The sequence below is a fragment of the Pyricularia oryzae genome, chromosome 3 (assembly GCF_000002495.2).
Source record: "Pyricularia oryzae 70-15 chromosome 3, whole genome shotgun sequence".
Taxonomy (NCBI): Eukaryota; Fungi; Ascomycota; class Sordariomycetes; order Magnaporthales; family Pyriculariaceae; genus Pyricularia; species Pyricularia oryzae.
In genome coordinates, this window is record NC_017849.1 from 5786028 (window position 1) to 5803510 (window position 17483).

Consider the following 17483-nt stretch of genomic DNA (forward strand, 5'->3'; position numbering starts at 1 on the left):
AACCTATGGAACATCGGAATCGCTCGAGATGATTAAAAACCCGGGCCAGATTTGGGCAAACAAATGCAAAGGTTCTGTGCTTCACCTGATAATCTAATCTAGACTTGCTCTGCTCCCGACAGTATTTTTTTTTTCTCTTCAAAAAAAGGCCTTTTATTTTATCGAACCTCGTGAATTTATACTTTTTTCGAAATAATCTTTTTCCGTATCCTGAAGGGTTCATTTGGGGAGCATTCCAATTTCCCGGGAAACTTGTCCTCGATTTTGCCGCCTGGCGCTCTTGTCACGGTGCAAAGCAACAGCACAGCCAAAAAAAAACTGCCGTTGGTTTCGAGTCGACTTGGTTTTCTCCAAGGACAGGGTGGATCCCCCCGTGAGCGGGGAAATCCTGGGGGGGTTTTGTTCTGGGGCCTATGTTTCGGCAGATGCCACAGCCAGTCGTTGGGGGAGGACGGTGGGGCTGTCTGGCTGACGGCGGCTTTGACAATGACCGTCCAAGCCGTCAAGTCGTCTGAACCTTTGGGCCCCATTCTGAGGGTCGGATGAAAGCTAGACTAGAACTAGAACTGGACTAGCTTAACACTGGGGCGAAATTTGCAAATCGTTTGACGATATAAAAAACCAAACCTTGGATATTTACTTTGTGATTTGGCTGGGTGATCGTCCTTGACTGTACGTGGTCACAAACGTGCAACTTCATGGCGGGATGCACTTTGGCAGCGCTTGCTACCATACGCGTCGGGTACAGGTCATGAACCTAGTTTGCTACCTGACCATTTCCGCGGCGGCTGCGGGAAATTCTTCCTTTGCCTGCTCGGAGCTTGATCAGGCTATCCAGTGGTCAAGCAAACAGTCGGACCGAGCTGCAGATATTTCCTGGATGTTCAAGGCATAATTTAAGGAATATGAACACAATGCAAAAGCCCGGACCAACACATACGGCCACACCCACTGGAATATACGGGATCCCGTGCGCTCTCCCCTAGTCAAACCAGGAGCGAAAGCGTCCGTTTGTGGACGCCTTGGATCCCAAATCAAACATTTTCTCCTCGTACCGATTGAGTGAGGGCAAAAGTAGTACGGGGAGGATTTGGTGCCATGGTTGCCTTCGGTTTTGCGCCGCTCTCCATTTGGATCCTTTACCTCGCCGCCACCAGTCTTGCAACGTCGTCAAAAACCGTCTCCTGTTTTCCGGATGCAATCCATATCGACGGCCATAGCCATAAAGGTCTCGACGCCCCCAGAGTAAGGGTGCCTGCGCGCCGCTCTCTTTTTGAAAAGAGGGCCCGCCACCCTTTTGTCTCCTGTTTCGCCCGTGACTTAACAGGGACCTGTTTAACGGCGTCGACAATTTTTGCAATGGGAACTCCACGCGCGGCAATTTTTGCTTTAACGATACGGCCAGTGCAGGCCTTTAGGTATTTAAAATTCGAAAAAAAAACAGCGCGCGTTGTTGGAAACGAAACGTGTTACGTCTAAACGACCCGTTGCTGGACAAACCACCTGGGGATAGCGACAATTACCGCGTCGCATAGGAGCGGGTAATGCAATAATAAAGGAAGTTAAAAGCACTATTTTCTTTTTTTATTCCTGGCATGGCGTTTTTATACGCGATATACCCCTCGGCAACTCATTTGCTAATTCGGTAATTCTGGGATAATTTAAACGTGCAAATATTTCAGCGATATCGTCCGTAACGTTAGTCCTAACCACATTTGGCTTAATCTTTGTGGTAAAGGCCCCAGAACATTTGAGGCAATGAACTACTGCAACTGGTTCCTCGAAAATTATGTCGAAAATTCCGAGCGACAAACTTTATCAATTAAATCGGAAAACCACTCCGAACGATCGGTAAAGCGGGATTTAACGGTCCTACATTTGTGGAGGACTTTTGTAACGGCGGCCGACAACACCATTCTTTATCCAAAAAGCCAGATCGTTACCGATTGTAATCCTAGTTTGTGGACCCTGGTGTATATAGACGGCAAAGCGCGGCGTGGATCGGGGCCAGTTAGCGATATTGTAGACGTGAGTTTTATACCTTTTATTCTCTGGTCTGACTGCGGCAAAAGTGGACACCCTTCTTAACAACGGACAGCTCGATTCTAGCGCGAGGCACAGAGACGCGTATCAGCGCATCTCGACTCTACTTTACCCTTCGCCGTCGTTGAACAGTCCCCGACCGAGAGAATCTGGCAACCGCCGCGCCTCATCCGCTCCCACGTCACAGATTGTATGTGCCGAAACGACGAGCAAGGAGCACCAGTTGGCGCATGGTTACTCGGACTTTTTTGATCCCAAAAGTTGATGCCTTGCTGCGGTAGACGAGACAAGCCCATTTTCACAGGGAAGTCCTGGGCCTGTGGTTGAGAATAAGAAGCCATGTGAGACTGGAGCGCGGCCGAAAGAGAGAAATAGCAGTCAAACCACGCTTCCACTTTGACTTTTTTCGATCAATATCACAAGCCGAACCGGCCCACCCTACCGCCCCAGCAAGCCAGGTTGTGACGGTTTGTCTACCGTGGAATGATGACGTTTCGATCTTGTTGAGGAAAAGCCATGAGACTTCGGAGCAATGACCGAACTTTCGATAGGAAAACATTGAACGTACCGGGCCATAATACAATAGGGATGCGCTTGACGGTCAAGAGACGATGCAAACCTGGCAAAAATGAACCCTTAGCTCAACCTCTGGATGTGTTGCAAACAGCGGTTATGGCATAGTGGGACAAGCTGCGCCGAGTCTTTTTTTGGCTCCAGAACATTGACAAGCAGCTGGGGACTCGGGGAGACTAGGATGTCGATATTGATCTATGTCGATGTCATGGTCGTCCGAAATGATGCGACGCTGGCTGGTAGTGAACCAACAATACCTACACAATGACGTCGGCCAAGTTCCATCCCCTCAGGCTGACTGGTTCAAAATAAATGCCCAGAGATTTAACCTTTGACATCTGAAATGGAAGCTAGATTTCACTCAAATTCGTAATGTGTTTGGGGCAACCTCGACTACGATGCTCCTACGAGCTATGCATTTGCTACCGAACCGCTTGCAGCTATATTCACCGCATCTTCATTCCGATTGCTGCACAGGATAATCTCCAAATAGCAGTACCCCACAGCAAAAAAGTCACGCTTATCCCGAGGCTGACGCGGCTCATATAACCTATAATGACTCTGCTATATTGTGGTGCACATATGCAGCCTTTGTACGGAACGCCAAGGCAGAGGGAATAGATACTATGGGGAGGAATTACTTCTGTGCCCAAGAGCCCCCCTCGTGTTCTTCACGATGTGAGCAACCGACGAAAATGGACCGACGCTATTGAAATGGTTCACATGGAGCTCGACGGGGTGGAGCCATGGAATCAGAAGTCGATGGACTTTGTAAGGTCTCATTTGGTTTGCGGTGAAGTTAGGCACGTCCGCCATTATCCCGAAACCTCGCCAGAGGAGGACGTATTTCTTCATGGCGTGGATGCCTGGGACCTCACTCTCGTTTTTTTGCCCGCTTTGATATGCCTAACCAATACAAGACCATCGGCGTCCTCTGGCGCGGGCCCCCTTTTCCCGCCCAAAGCAGCCATGAGTGGCTGGAAGAGCGTGGAGTCGGGGGCAGTTGCCCAAGGAGTACCTTTGTCGACGGCAAGTATTACACAAACGATTCGGCCACTTTCCAAAAGCCTGATGAACCACATTATTCTGGACCTTATCGATTGAGGTCTGTGGGTGGAAAGAGAGGAATACAGCCGTCGGTGACATGATATGACCAAAGCATAGGCAGCGGATGCGTTCCTGTCGGCGACGATGGCGCACATTTGGCGTGGCGCCAGCTGGAAAAAAGCTCTGCCAATGCTAACGTACTGCTTGCGATCATCCAAGCAAGGCCTCACTACCGAACTGACTGTGTTTCATCAGGTATCGCCAGTATCTAACCAGTTACTAGACCATGTGTTGGTGAAACGCCAATGATGCTTCGACCGTATTTTATCGATATTCTTGTCAAATGCGGCGACCGTCTATCCGGAAATATAACATTAATGGCCCAACCGCCGCTTGCTGTCTTCATCGGTGTTCAACTTTGGAGCCTTGCAGAAGAAGCAAGGGTTTACCTGCAAGATTTTACCCCTGAAGCATTCAAGAAGATGCAGGACAACCTGGACATCCTGCCGCGGCTGATCGCAAACTATTCCTTGACGGATTTGATGGCAGTCGACTTTCTCAAACAAACTGCCGATTGATAGCGTAGGCCGAGGCAAGTAAAGAGCCACCAAGTTTGGGTATGGTCAACGCTTTCCCTTGGATATATTGGCTCGACTGGTATGTGCGCATTACGGTCAGCGATAGTATACCGCTGCAAGTATTTCTTTACCTTTGCAAAATGCGCCGTACTCAGGATTCAGGTGTCTGAGATACGGCGTGGAAAAGCAGCGCTAAAGAATTGGAATATCGTCGAATTTTTAAGGTCGTCATGGAGGGTTGCCGAGTTGCGCAGGTTGTGCTGATGGATGGGCGAACAAATACGATCTTGAATTGTGTTCGATCGCTATAGCGGTGTTGTGTGCCGAACCCTAGCTCGTAATATTATTAGGCGCAAATAATTACTACAACCAGAATGGTTTTACACAATAGCCAAAGGCGGATTACTAATTTTAAAGTGGCGAAATGGGAGCAGTGCCCTTCTTGTTCTTGATACTTGGCAAATGCCTTTTTGCGCCCTGTATAGCAAGTCTCAAAGATAGCAAGGATCGAAGAAGTCCACCTCAAGGCAGGATATCCCGAGCCAAACATTATCCGGTCTGAGGCGAACGCAGCCAGCACCAAGATTCGTTCCAGTATCGGCACATTGCGCATATAAATCACTGTCAAAGGGCTCAAGGGCTTGGTAGCATGGTAAGAGGAAAAGCATATTCTTGATGTTGTGCTCATCTGCAAGAACGGCATGATCTCTTTTCTATTGCATCAAATAGCATGGACTAGAATGGTTCATACTGAACCGACCAAATATCCACCTGCCACACATAATGGATAGCGATAACGCAGAAAATAGAAAGGCGGCCTTGGGTCTGTGTTCCAACCAGCTTCGGCCTCTTGTTCTGTTTGTGATGGGCAATAGTGGCAGTGCTAAAACTGCCTCTTTCCAAACGCGTGACCTGACGCATACAAACCTCGATCTGCCAGTTGAACATTTTTGCTCACAATGGTGTTTAAAACGCGATGGTTCCCCGCCAACTTTACTCAAGCCTCATCAGCCTATCACTACTATTTCTGCCAAATCTACTGCACCCGATTTAAACACAGCGAGAGCAGAGGGGGTCTGAGTTGGCTGAACCAGCAACGGCATGAAAGGCGCTTCCTACATGCAGCAAAGGCAACATGTTGGGCCATACGGTGGCATCGAAAACTGCTGAGCAACCAGTATTAAAAACCACATGCACCGAAGCCTCGCAAACAATCATTGTTCTATCTAGCATAGATATACAGCTTTGCACGCCCAGCAACTTTCGATCCAGCAGGCTCACCATTGCGACACAGCGACCGACGAGCTGTTTGTTACCAAAGTTCGGAACAGAAATGGGAATTGAAATGGGATCTGACATAAACCTTGCCAGAATAATGATTATCATTCTCCAAAAAGATCGAACGTGCTTAATGTCGGTGCCAAACTTAGGTGAAAGGTTCCCGCCCTTTCGTCAAGCATCCTCCACCATTCATGGGTCAGACCCACCTTTGTTAGCGATTCACACCCAAACACACCAATAAGCTTAACAGCTGAAGAATTTTCGCCCTCCGGGCGCTGGTCGTCATGGCCTCACCAGAGGTCTCAAACCGCCGCGCGCGCCCGCAGAGCACGCCGCAGGCTTTGCCGCAGGGCCAGGCCGAGTCGGGACACGTATCTCTCGACACGCGCACCGCTAACGCGCCTCAGCCGGCTGGCCGCGGAAGGTACTCCAGCCTCCCGGCCCTGGCCATCAAAACACTGCAGCAGGAGTTGGAAAACGTGGAAACAGTCGGCAGCTGGCTCGAAGAGGTCTTTGCAGCCAAGCTCGAAAGTTTACAGGCCCCGGAGGACGCCGCGCTTAGGAGAATTGTTCTTGAACTTGACGACGTGATCAGCGGCTGGTTCCTCAGTCGCACCCTCCCTGAAAAAGAGCGTTCACGCTCCCCGTCGCGTTCGCCGACCAGTTCCAGCGAAAGGCGCAGCATTTTAATTACGAGGACGGGCACGGCGTCGTCGGCCTCTAAAGGCAGAGGCACGCCCATTAACAAATCGGTCACATGGGCCGAGCGAGCCGCCACGCCACCAGCGGCGGCCCCAACGCAAATTTTAACCCCGGCCACGCGCTCGTACCCGATACGTACGACGCCCGGCAATGCACCTGACAGCTCCGCAACTCCCTCCCAATCGGGCCGGGACCGCTCCCAAGCCCCGAAACGTTTGACAGAACAGCCGTCCAACCGCATCCTGATCCGCGTAAATGACAAATTGCGGATGGTGACGAGGGAGCCATACGCGGTAACGACCAAACTGGCCGAATTGGTCTCGGTGCCACACAGTGAAATCCCAAACGCCAAGCGTACCCCCACGGGCTGGGGTGTTACGGTGGCCTCTGAGGAAACACGGCAAAAACTCCTCAACCCCAGCGCGGTCAAGGCCATTATGGACGCATTGGACGCGCGGGAAGTCACTGTCCCGACAACCTGGCACACATACGCCGTCTCTGGAGTGCCCCGAACGCTCAATTGCCTGGACGGAAGAAAGGACGTACATGAGGTAATCCAGGAGGAGATTACCGTGGCAGCAGGCCAGCAGCCAGTCAACTGGCATATTTCCAAACATGGTTACGACCCACATACGGCTGAGGGCACGTGGATAGTGTCCTTCCTTCAACCCGTAAAGCCCTTTCAGCTTTTTGGAGTGTCGAGACGTGCGCGGAAGGTTGAAAAATCACGCAAAATTACACACCACCACGACGGTTGCCAGGGATATTGCGAAATACGTCGCTGCGTACGGCAAGCGCGTTGCGGCATATGTGGTGAAGCAAAACATGCGACAGAGGAAGAGCCGTGCAAGGCAGCCCCCAAATGCGTTAATTGCCACGGCCATTTCCCATCCGGACATGAGAATTGCCCTGCCCGACCTTTGGTGGTAAATGGGAAGCTTGAACGACCTTCACAGCGTAAACTTAAGGGGATTCGCAGAATCGGACGTGCCAACCGTGCCGCGATTATTAACGACCGGGCCGAAACGGCCCGCCGAGAGCCAGCACCTGCAATCCCGGTCCTAAGCACCTCATCGCAGCATTCGCAAACCTCGAGCTCCCGATCGAGCATTTCAAACAAAAGAGCGCGGCCATGCGAGGCGGCAGGGGCGGACATCCGTAACTTCCTGCAGGTTGAACAGGAACGCGTGCACGACGAAATCGTTTGGGCAGCCGAAATGGAGGAGGACGCAGCGGCTGCCGAACCTTGCCCCGCTAATGGGATAGACTTGGAAGCAACCCGTCGATTAATATAACGAAATACTCGCTCGGCAATATGCAGCGGGAATGCCTCGACGTAGTTTGGGCCAACGTAGGTAAAAGGATGGGTGTGCATCTGAGCCTATTGGAGTTGTGCCACCAGAGAAAGGTGGACCTGGTTAACGTTCAAGAGCCATGGTGCGGGCTAAATACGACTACACAAACGCACCCGGGCTATGATGTTTTTGCGCCAGTGGACGAATGGCACGCCAACATTTACGAAGCCATGACTGGGCTCCGGCCCCGGGTGCTCACCTACGTCAAGAAGGGGGCAGCCCTAAGGGCCGCACAACGACGGCTACCGCAGGGCCAAAATACGCGGGACATACTCTGGCTCGAAATTAACGGAATACTGTTTGTTAACGTATATAGGGCTCCGGGCACTGAAGCCGCGCTGGAAATGGTATGCAATACCGTGCCAAATGGACCCACGGTGCTAGGCGGCGATTTTAACGTAGCGGCTGCTGCATACCAGCCGGGCCGCGCAAACGCACGCGGAGGGGACCAACTGACGGCATGGGCGCAAGCCCAGGGGATGAGTTTTACAGGAAATATCGGCGTGCCCACCCACCGCGACGGGGGTTTACTGGATATGGTCTTTTCCAACCTCCCCAGCACAATAACTGTGGTTGACAGCAGTCTTTACACAGGCTCCGACCACGAATCCCTTTATACCACGCTGCGGACGCGCGGCGCCCCCCGCCCGGAGGCGATTAACGTTTCGGTTAGGGACGACCGGTTACCAAAGTTCGCGGAGCTACTTGCTTTTGGCATGCAAGACATGCCGGACCCGGGATCCGCGGCCGATGGCTACGCATTGGACGCGTGGGTAGCTGAATTTACAACTTTATGGGAGCAAGTGACGTGGGTCGTGGGTACGCCGGCGGGAAAAAGGGACAGCTCGGCTCCCTGGTGGACCGAAAACTGCCAGCGGCTCTGGTCCGAATTCCAGCGGGTTAAACGGAGCGCTGTAAATAGGGCAGACGCCTCTGCCGAGGAAAAAGCCTATACGAAAGGGGTGCGGGCCGCGAAGCGGGAGTACTGGAGGCACCGGATCGACCAACTGCGCGACGATAAGGATTTGTGGAACATGGTGGGCTGGCTGGGAGCCGGACCACGCCTCCGGTCCCCGCCGCTGGTTATTAACGGCGAGCAAGTGAGCGAGCCTTTAGCAAAAGCGGAAGCACTGCAACGGGAGGTGCTTGGCCGATTTTCGGCGGAGGATGACCTGCAGGGAGACCCCTTGGAGGCCTGGTCGCCGGACGAGGTTAAAATCCCTTGGGACACCCAGGTTAGTGCGGAAGAGGCGGAGCGCTCCTGCATTGGGGTTACGAGCACGTCCCCGGGCATCGACGGAATGACCGTCCGGCTACTAAAAGCCGGATGGGTTTCGTTGGCCGAGCCGGTGCGCAGGCTCTACCAACGTTGCCTGGAACTCGGACATTTCCCAGCGCCTTGGAAGAAGGCCGAAGTCGCGATGCTACCGAAAACGGGGAAGAAAGACCGGAGCAGCGTTCGATCCTGGCGGCCTATAGCCCTCCTCTCCTGCATCGGAAAAGGCCTCGAGAGGCTCGTTGCACGCCGGATAGCTTGGGCCATACACGACAACGGGCTCCTTAGCTGCACCCACGGCGGTGCCCTACCCAAACGATCGGCGACGGATCTGGTTTGTGCCCTCGCCCACGATATCGAGCAGGCTCTAGTTCGCGGGGAGGAAGTCACCCTTGTCGCATGCGACGTCCAAGGCGCCTTCGACGCCCTCCTCCATAGGCGATTAATACGGAAAATGCGGAGCCTCGGGTTTAGTAAAATGCTCCTCAGGTTCGTGATTAACTTTTTAAGCGGCCGCCAGGCCCGAGTCCGGCTGGAGGGTACGACCACGGGCTTTAGGCGGCTTGGGTGCGGCACCCCGCAAGGGTCTCCCCTTTCCCCGATCCTATATATGCTATATTTGGCGTATCTCGTCAAAAACGGTACGAAGTGGCGGTTGGCATACGCAGACGACGTGCTTACATGGAAATCGTCACCCTCGTTGGAGGAAAACGTACGTTGGCTGGAAGATAAATTCCGGGATATGCACGAAATTGCGGCGGAAGAGAAGATCCATTTTGCAGCGGAAAAGACAGAGGTGATCCATATTACTAAGAAAAGGCACGGTCGCAACCCGGAAATCCGGATTAATGGTAGAACGGTTACCCCGGTCCAACTACCGGGCGGTCGACGCGGACAAAGCGCCTCCGGGGCCGAGCGCTACCCGGGCATGCGTTGGCTTGGTTTTTGGTTCAGCCGACGGCTAGACGGGCGCCGCCACGTGGCCGAAAGGGCTGCCAAAGCAATGGCGGTCGCTGCCCACCTCAAGAGCTTTGGGGCAGTAAGATACGGACCGCCTGCGGCTGCACTTCGCAAGGCAGCGGTGGCATGCGTGGGTTCCTCGGCCACCTACGCAGCCGAGGCATAGTACAACCCAGCGCACAAGCAAAGAGGACTCCTCAAAGCATTGAACAAACCGCTGGTTTTAGCGGCACGGGCAATCCTCCCGGCGTATAAAACCACCCCCTCGTCCACTGTTCTCAGGGACGCAGGACTACCCTCGGCCCGCGTCGCGCTGGCCTACACCCGCCTGAAATACGGCGCCCGACTAAGGCTCGCGGACAAGGGGCACCCCCTTGTCAGCCGCCTGCGTGAAACACCTCGTGCCCGCAACTCGGGCCATTCGGCCACGACCCTGCAAACGGCTGCACAACTTCTCCCGCGGATCCGGAGACTAGTAGTAGTAGTAGTAGTAGTATTATTTAACGCCGGGCTCGGCCCGGCTCATTAGCCGGCCGTTAGCAACCTCCCGAGGGGTATCTCGGCGCGCTTTCTATTTTCTCTATTTACACAGCGGAAAACAAGGGCATAGAAGCGAATCGAGCCTGACCGGGTTCGTGCCCGGTCCTGCTTACAGGTTTGTTCACTGACGCGACCCCGTGCCTTCAGGCGCACGGAGGATTCGTCTGACGGCAGTTGACGGCTCTTCATCGAGAGGGGCCTGTGTCCAAACAGCGGAGCTGTCGGTCGTTTGTAGCCATGGAGACGAAGTTCCCAACAAGTGTGGGCTCGACGGCACAGGCGGGTGGTTGTTGTCGATAGCCAGCCGGGTTATCCTTGCCACGGGTAAGCGGGGGAGGAGGTGGAGGGAGCAGGATTCGAACCTACGTTACTCAAGTAACAGCCATGGCGCTTAACCACTGCGCCATTCCCCCCGGATCCGGAGACTAGAGTTGCGCGCACCTCGCAATGCCCCGGATTCTCGCACTGACCCCACCGGAGGAGTCCCGAAAGAGGAAGCAGCCCGCCGCTTTATCGAATGGCTGGACATGGTATCACCTGACGATATCGTGGTATATACGGATGGTTCGGAAAAACACGAAAACAACTGCGTCCAAATAGGGTACGGATGGGCCGCTTTTAGGGCGGGCCTGGAATTTGCCGCAGGCTCCGCATCTATTACGCCGGAAAGCCACGTTTTCGACGCCGAGGCGATTGGCGCCCTAAAAGGGCTACAGGCGGCAGCCAAGGCCCAGCCAGGCGCCCGGATCTGGATTTGTGTGGACAGCACCTCGGTTATTTGGGGTCTTAGAGGCGACGCGCCGCGTTCGTCCCAATGGGCCTTTCTGGAGTTCCATGACCTTGTCGATCTACTCCGAAAACAAGGTACCGAGGTTCGGGTCCGTTGGTGCCCTGGACACCAGGGAATCCCGGGAAACGACCGGGCTGACGAGCTGGCCAAGGCCGGCTCCGCCGGACCGCCGGACCCAGACCCGAGGGCTTAGCAAACCACGTATAGCGGTGCCGGCACGGTTCTCAGAACCATTCTTTCGAATATAGAGAAGGACTGGTGGCGTAAAGAACTTTGTAAACGGTCCCCCGCATATAGGGAATGGAAATTCCAATATATACCGAGAAAGGAGCCCGAGGAACTGCGTTTGCCAAGACCCCTACTGGGCCATTATTTGGCCATAAGGACCGGCCACGGCGATTTCAAAGCCTACCATGACCGTTTCAACCACCAGGATGCAAACATCTCGTGTGCCTGGTGCTGGAAGCGGACCTCCCCTGAACACCCGGTGCATTGCCGCTTTTCGCGGGCGGTGTGGAAAAACTGGCCGTGGCCTGACAACGACCGGCCGGTCGGGCCGCCAAACCGCGCCCAACGCCGCAAATTCTTCCAGACAAGCCTCGGGCAACCGACAAGCTTTCAGGCGTTTTCGATAGCCACCAACTACTTCAGCGCCCGCCCCAGAGCGGCCCGCCAGCGCCCCGCGCGCCACGAACGCACTTTACGCCTAGGGACACCGATCGTAAACGACTCGAACTCTGACGAGGAATAGACTTACTGCCTTTTCACCCACACTTCACGGCACAAGCCGTCAGACGAACCCTCCGTGCACCTTAGGCACGGGGTCGCGTCAGTGAACTAACCCCCTAAGCAGGACCGGGCCCGAACCCGGTCAGGCACGATCCGCCTCTGCCCTCCTTGTTTTCCCCCTGTGTAAATAAAGAAGATAGAACGCGCGCCGAGATACCCCTCGGGAGGTTGCTAACGGCCGGCTAATGAGCCGGGCCGAGCCCGGCGTTAACTAATACTACTACTACTACTACTACTCCCGCCCTTTCGTTTGTTCGCCCTCTGTGGCATTAGATAATATCTTGGGATCATATGACAGCGCGAGTTTATTTAGCTTGGGAATACGATAAAAGGCTCTGCACGCTATTTATCCTAACTAGCGCTACTTACTCCAATACATGGCTCCCTTACTCTATTAATTAAAACTGTACGTGAACTTAATGTACGTCACCCTATACTACTGTCGGGATAAAACGGGAGCCGGGTTGTTTGGAAATTATCAAGCCGCTTTATTGGTTTGTTTTTCTGTTTATTCAAGCGGATCTTCTATGTCTTCCCTAATTTTACCTACCATCGTCTTTTGATTAGTCCGTTGCAAGTCGTTCGTGCGATTAGATTTAGTTAGTTTTGCTGCACCCGCAACAAAGCTGACAAAGTCCGATGTATTTGTTTCGCATTGCCATTTTGTTTGATAACAAACAACTTATTAACTGAGTGGATGGCGATGCAGTTACTCTCGGGATTAGGTTCTAGTCCTATTGAGCCTTTGATATTATCATTAGATTATTTAGTTTGTCTGGACTATTGAGTGAGAAAAGCACTGGCAAGACTTATCCTTCACTCAAGTGCCACCAATTTGCAATCACCGTTGTGTTCGGTTTTGGAAAGCATATGGAACGGGGCGGCCAGGGAGCAGTTCTTCGCGTTTGGTCGCCAATTTGCCATCGCGAGGATCCGTAAATACAACTAACGAGGCCAACCCGGACAACCTTGAAGATTTGGACATCCTTAGATGAAGGGAGTGATGACGATTACGAAAAGATCCATGTTTAAAGAGGTAGTCTTTCTGGGCATAAATTCCTTGCCCTCTACCAACTCCAAAGTTCTGACAAAGGACGGGAGGGATTCGAGGAAGTAGTCAAATTCGACATGGCTTGGGGAAGCAACCAGGATTAAAACCCTGAAGAAAAATGGGAAACGAGGGTTTGAAGATATTAAAAAATGCGAGAACGGGATCGATCGACTGTCAAAGTTGTGTGGGGGTATCGCGCTGCTCATTATAATTAAAACCTGCCAAGACCCGAAAATAAAAGTAACCCGGCCCGGCCCGCGGGCCCGTGGGCCCTGGACGTACTACAGTGGTATAGTGGCAAGGGTAAAAATCAACGCCCCTGTACAATGTCCGCTGGTGTGGACTTTGTGGGCTTTGCCGACTTTGGTAATAGTTTTGAACAAAAAATAATTTGGGTATTTGATAGTTCCCACGAACAGTCAGGTTGATAAAGGCCCACGCATATATATACGGCGACGAGGTGTGGTTTTGTTCGCCTGATACCGTGGTAGTCGCAGTGCTCAAGCTAGACCACCCTTTCTTTGCAAGGTGGACCGAGCGCTTCATGTACCTTACCAGCCACATGGTTGAATCCTGAGATTTTAAAAACGGCGGAAATAAATATATTTTCCTCAGACCTAAGCTAAAGCATTTTTAATTCATATCCACAGGTATATGCAAACCCACGATTAAGTTATAGTGTAATTGTGGAGCGAGCGGAAAAAGGATAAGCCCTGAAACTATTTTAGATTTGAACTAGTCTAGACTCTAGAGAATTTTCGCTGGGCTGGACCCACAGGTACAACGCCAGCCATAATGGAGCCACGGGCTTAATTGTGGATCTCTCGGTATCAGGGATGAGCCCTGAGCTAGAGCGATTGAAGTTAGGCGAAGGAGTGGACCCGCTTTTGGCCGTGCGTCCCTCCCTTTTGTACCTTGTCAGTTTTAATATAATCAAGGTTGCTTTTCTCTCATTCGGACCCGAGCTCTTGAACCAGCATGAGGCAAAATTCGGATTATCCGTCGCTGGGGCCTTTTTTTTTTGCGGGAAAAATAAAACTATCCATCGCAACGGAGTCATTTTCGGCAATGAAACGTAGCAGGGCCGAGAGCGCCTCGGGGCCGCAGCAACCCTCCCGACGGCAGCCACAGACCTCGTGTGATTTATGCCGCTCCAGAAAGATCAAGTGCGACAGGGGAACCCCCTGCGGGAACTGCCGCACCCGCGGCCTGGCCTGCAGTATCATGTCGCCTTCGTCCGCCCCTTCTCCGGGCGCCTCGTCGGCCGAAAGCGCGGGACACGGCAGGCTGGATACCGCCATCTTGGCACGCCTCGCAGCGCTCGAGCAGGCCGTCTTCCGGAGCACTTCCGCGGTGGGGGGCAGCGGCAATGCCGAAAACGGGGCCCACGGTGACGCCACGCCCCGGGTGCCGCTGTCCGGGCTGGAGAGGGAAGGGCGCCAGACGGCCAACTTTCTCGACAAGGCGTATGACAGGTGCTCCAGCGCCAGCACCAGGTCCGGCTACCGGCCGTTGGATATACGCGTGGCCGAGAGCTGCCGGGATTCCTTCGCCACCGGGGCTCCCGATCCGGTGTGGTTGATGCCACAAAAAGACGCCGTAGCCATGGTGCATGACTTTGTCGAAAACATCTACCACCTGATGCCCATCGTGCACATCGGCTCGACCGTATCCGTCATCGATAACGTCTATCCCGCGCTACAGGCCGGGAATATCAACCACGTCGACCCGGCCCAGGTCGCCCTCATCCTCGGCATCTGCGCCGCCTGCGCCTTTTTCTGGGACGGAGGGGTGCCCTGCCAACACCGGTTCGAGACGGAGGGGGAAGCCACCAGCGCGTCGCTCATTTGGAAGACGTCTGCCTTGTACGCGTTTGAAGAGGCCCAGAGGCGAGGCTCGCGATCGCTCGAGGGCGCCCAGGCCTGCGCCATCCTTGCCTATCTGACGTACAACATGGACGGTCCCTCGACTCGGTTTTACCGTCTGCACACGTGCTCGGTCACGGCCTGCCGCGAACTGGGGATCCACCTGGTCGACAGCCGCGGCTGCGAATCGACCGACAGCACCGCCAGGCGAGAGCTGAAGAGGAGGCTCTGGTGGCACGTCGCAGCGACAGACTGGATGCTGGTAAATACAGCCGATGTGTTTTTTTTTTTGTTCCTTTTCTTAAAAAAAGAAAAACCGATTTTGGTTCTTTATTAACTTTTCGTAAAATTTAGGGCCTCAACGGCGGACCCCTTGATGGCACCTACACAGTCCATCCGCGACAGGCCAGGGTCGCGTTACCTCGCAACCTCAATGACAGCGATCTTGCCATCGACTCGGAGATCCTGACGATGCCGCCCCACGTCCCAACGCAGGCAAGCTGCTTCCTGCAAGTGATCCGCCTTGCCGAAATCTGTCGCATGGTTGTAGATTCCCAGAGCCCCGACGACAGCATTGCCGACACGGCCTACAACGAACGTGTCCTCGCGTCCGACGAGCTCTTCAAAAAGGCCATCGAGAGCATGCCGCCTCCGCTCGTGCTGACCTCGCCGATCCCCGAGGGCGCCCCGCGGTTCCTGTGCCTGCAGCGCGCTTCCCTCCACTTGGGCTTTCACTCGCGCAGGGCTCGCCTGCTGCGGCCGTTCCTGCTCTACAAGGACTCGGATGGCCGCCAAGGCACCACGTACCGACGGTCCAGAGAGCTCTGCGTGCGCTCCGCCCAGACGGTGCTGGAAATCTCCACCTCGCTGCTCGAGCATTCGCTGCGGATACGATCCCCGGAGCCCTTCCGCCGGCAGATCCTCCACCACCCCGGTCACCACAGCTGCCCGGCTTCGCCCATACATCGCCTGGGCGTCGTGGTCAACCACCTGTTTTGCGCCTGCGCCATCCTGGCATTCGAGTGCAGCTTGCGCAAGAACTCGAGCGTGCACCCAAGGCAGCAGCATCGCGGAGCGGGAGGAGAGGACGATCTGGACGGCATGCTGGTCCACGCATACCGCCTGCTGGCGGCCGCGGGCGAGGAGTGCACCGTCGCCGCCGACCTGGTGTGCGCGATGAGGGGTGTTTTCGCAAAGTACCGCGTGGATGGTGACTTGGCGACCGTGGATGGCCGAGGGGGCCAGAATCAGATTGTCGGCAGCAGCAGGTCAGCAATGGCCAGTGTCCAGACGTCTGCGGGGGGTGCATGCAACGAGCAACAACAAATCGGACCCGCCGCATGGCCCGGGATGCGTGGTGCCATACCGGATGAAAACCAACCGATGGGTGAGGGCAGTTTGGAGACGGGCAAGGCGTGGGATGGCTTCGACAAGGACTTGGACGACTTGTTCGTCGCCAACGATACGTATTGCAGCTGGGATCAGATATTTGCCCGGCTAGGGTCATACTGTGGCCCTTGACACAAACGTCAACTATCTTTAGCGTTGCGTACCCCCTGATGGCCACCCCTAAAAATCCAACAACGAATGCCGTTAATTGTAATTTCTCTCTTTCTCTAATTTAGAATTTCGTTGATGACGTTTAATGTATTAGAATTCTCCAATATATGCCTGGCCGCGACATGGACAACGTTTTCTTAAAAATAAAAAACCACAGTTTTTGGAAAACCAATAAAGCGTTTAGCAAACGACGAAAGGTTAAAAAAACACGTATCTGTGAAGGAGGGTTATGCACCGTACATAAGGTTTAAATTCTGCTGCAATTAACAAAGGAGAAAATGGGGAGGGAAACAATGCGCAACTGGCGATTAACCGGCGCTGTGGCAATTGTGGCAATATGCGATATAATGCACGCACCTGTTGACAAGATGCAAAAAATGTCTGATATACTTATTGCCGACTGCATCAAGGTAAAATCAACAATGCAAACGTTGCAATTGGAGATAGAAATGGTGTAGTACACACCAACCCCTGAATGAATATGGACAGGGTAAGCCTGGAAATGCCAAGGAGCTTTGTGCGCAGTACTCGGGCGGTACTTTGAACTCTTTGGGATTGCAGAAACGAGCCGCGTTTATAATAGCCGTCAAAATCGCCTCTAATCTGACATAAAGAGTTGGCGTGAGGGATTTTGGTGTTTTATATTGTAAAAAATGTAGCCGAAATTAGTACGAAAATTAGCATTAGATTTGAAATACCGCTTTTGTATCTTTTCTTTTCGTTGTTTTTCGATATATTAATCTACCTTGTTTTTGCACCTAAAACCCCATGCGCTCTGTGTACCGGATAACCCCATAACAGACTAATGAAAGACATTTTATTGGCTTTATTTAACTAGGGATACCCCTAGTCCATATTCATTCAGGGGTTGGTGTGTAGGAAAAGCGGCCAGGGTACTTATAAACCACGATTGTTTATTTTTATATTACTGACTACCGTTCATGCATTTGATTTATAAATCAGTGGAGACGGGGTGGGGCGCGTGCCACTTCACCTGAGGTGAGTTATATGAACCAACACTTTTTGGAATAACTGACGTGATTTACCAAAAAGAGGATTTAAAATAAAAGCAC

General features: G+C 53.3%; 5 protein-coding genes and 1 pseudogene across 6 annotated transcripts; 4 read left to right on the forward strand and 2 right to left on the reverse strand.

Moving 5' to 3' along the window:
- Nucleotides 1–1098: 1098 nt before the first annotated feature.
- Nucleotides 1099–2370, forward strand: MGG_16929 (uncharacterized protein; the record flags this gene model as incomplete). The annotated part of the gene is made up of 4 exons (XM_003712966.1): nt 1099–1418; nt 1683–2028; nt 2176–2233; nt 2348–2370. The coding sequence occupies 4 exons, from the start codon at nt 1099–1101 to the stop codon at nt 2368–2370; spliced, it is 747 nt and encodes a 248-aa protein (XP_003713014.1).
- Nucleotides 2371–3330: 960 nt separating this feature from the next.
- Nucleotides 3331–4241, forward strand: MGG_16930 (uncharacterized protein; the record flags this gene model as incomplete). The annotated part of the gene is made up of 3 exons (XM_003712967.1): nt 3331–3459; nt 3537–3721; nt 3947–4241. The coding sequence occupies 3 exons, from the start codon at nt 3331–3333 to the stop codon at nt 4239–4241; spliced, it is 609 nt and encodes a 202-aa protein (XP_003713015.1).
- A 491-nt stretch (nt 4242–4732) lies between these two features.
- MGG_16931 (uncharacterized protein) lies at nt 4733–5189 on the reverse strand (the record flags this gene model as incomplete). Its single annotated transcript, XM_003712968.1, has 2 exons — nt 4733–4954; nt 5169–5189. The coding sequence occupies 2 exons, from the start codon at nt 5187–5189 to the stop codon at nt 4733–4735; spliced, it is 243 nt and encodes an 80-aa protein (XP_003713016.1).
- Nucleotides 5190–10696: 5507 nt separating this feature from the next.
- MGG_20159 lies at nt 10697–10768 on the reverse strand (annotated as a pseudogene). The gene has a single exon. The product of its transcript is annotated as a tRNA-OTHER (tRNA).
- A 3180-nt stretch (nt 10769–13948) lies between these two features.
- MGG_07800 (uncharacterized protein) lies at nt 13949–16529 on the forward strand. The gene is made up of 2 exons (XM_003712969.1): nt 13949–15112; nt 15205–16529. Exons 1-2 carry the CDS (start codon nt 13964–13966, stop codon nt 16369–16371), a joined length of 2316 nt encoding a protein of 771 aa, XP_003713017.1. The 5' UTR covers nt 13949–13963; the 3' UTR covers nt 16372–16529.
- A 258-nt stretch (nt 16530–16787) lies between these two features.
- On the forward strand, nt 16788–17022 carry MGG_16932 (uncharacterized protein; the record flags this gene model as incomplete). Its single annotated transcript, XM_003712970.1, has 2 exons — nt 16788–16820; nt 16900–17022. The coding sequence occupies 2 exons, from the start codon at nt 16788–16790 to the stop codon at nt 17020–17022; spliced, it is 156 nt and encodes a 51-aa protein (XP_003713018.1).
- Between the last annotated feature and the right edge of the window lie 461 nt (nt 17023–17483).

Bases quoted from the DNA above. Each gene is read 5' to 3' on its own strand.
- MGG_07800 (XM_003712969.1), top strand. From the start codon at position 13,964: ATGAGGCAAAATTCGGATTATCCGTCGCTGGGGCCTTTTTTTTTTGCG. The intron at 15,113-15,204 runs GTAAATACAGCC...CGTAAAATTTAG, and splicing joins CAGCGACAGACTGGATGCTG to GGCCTCAACGGCGGACCCCT.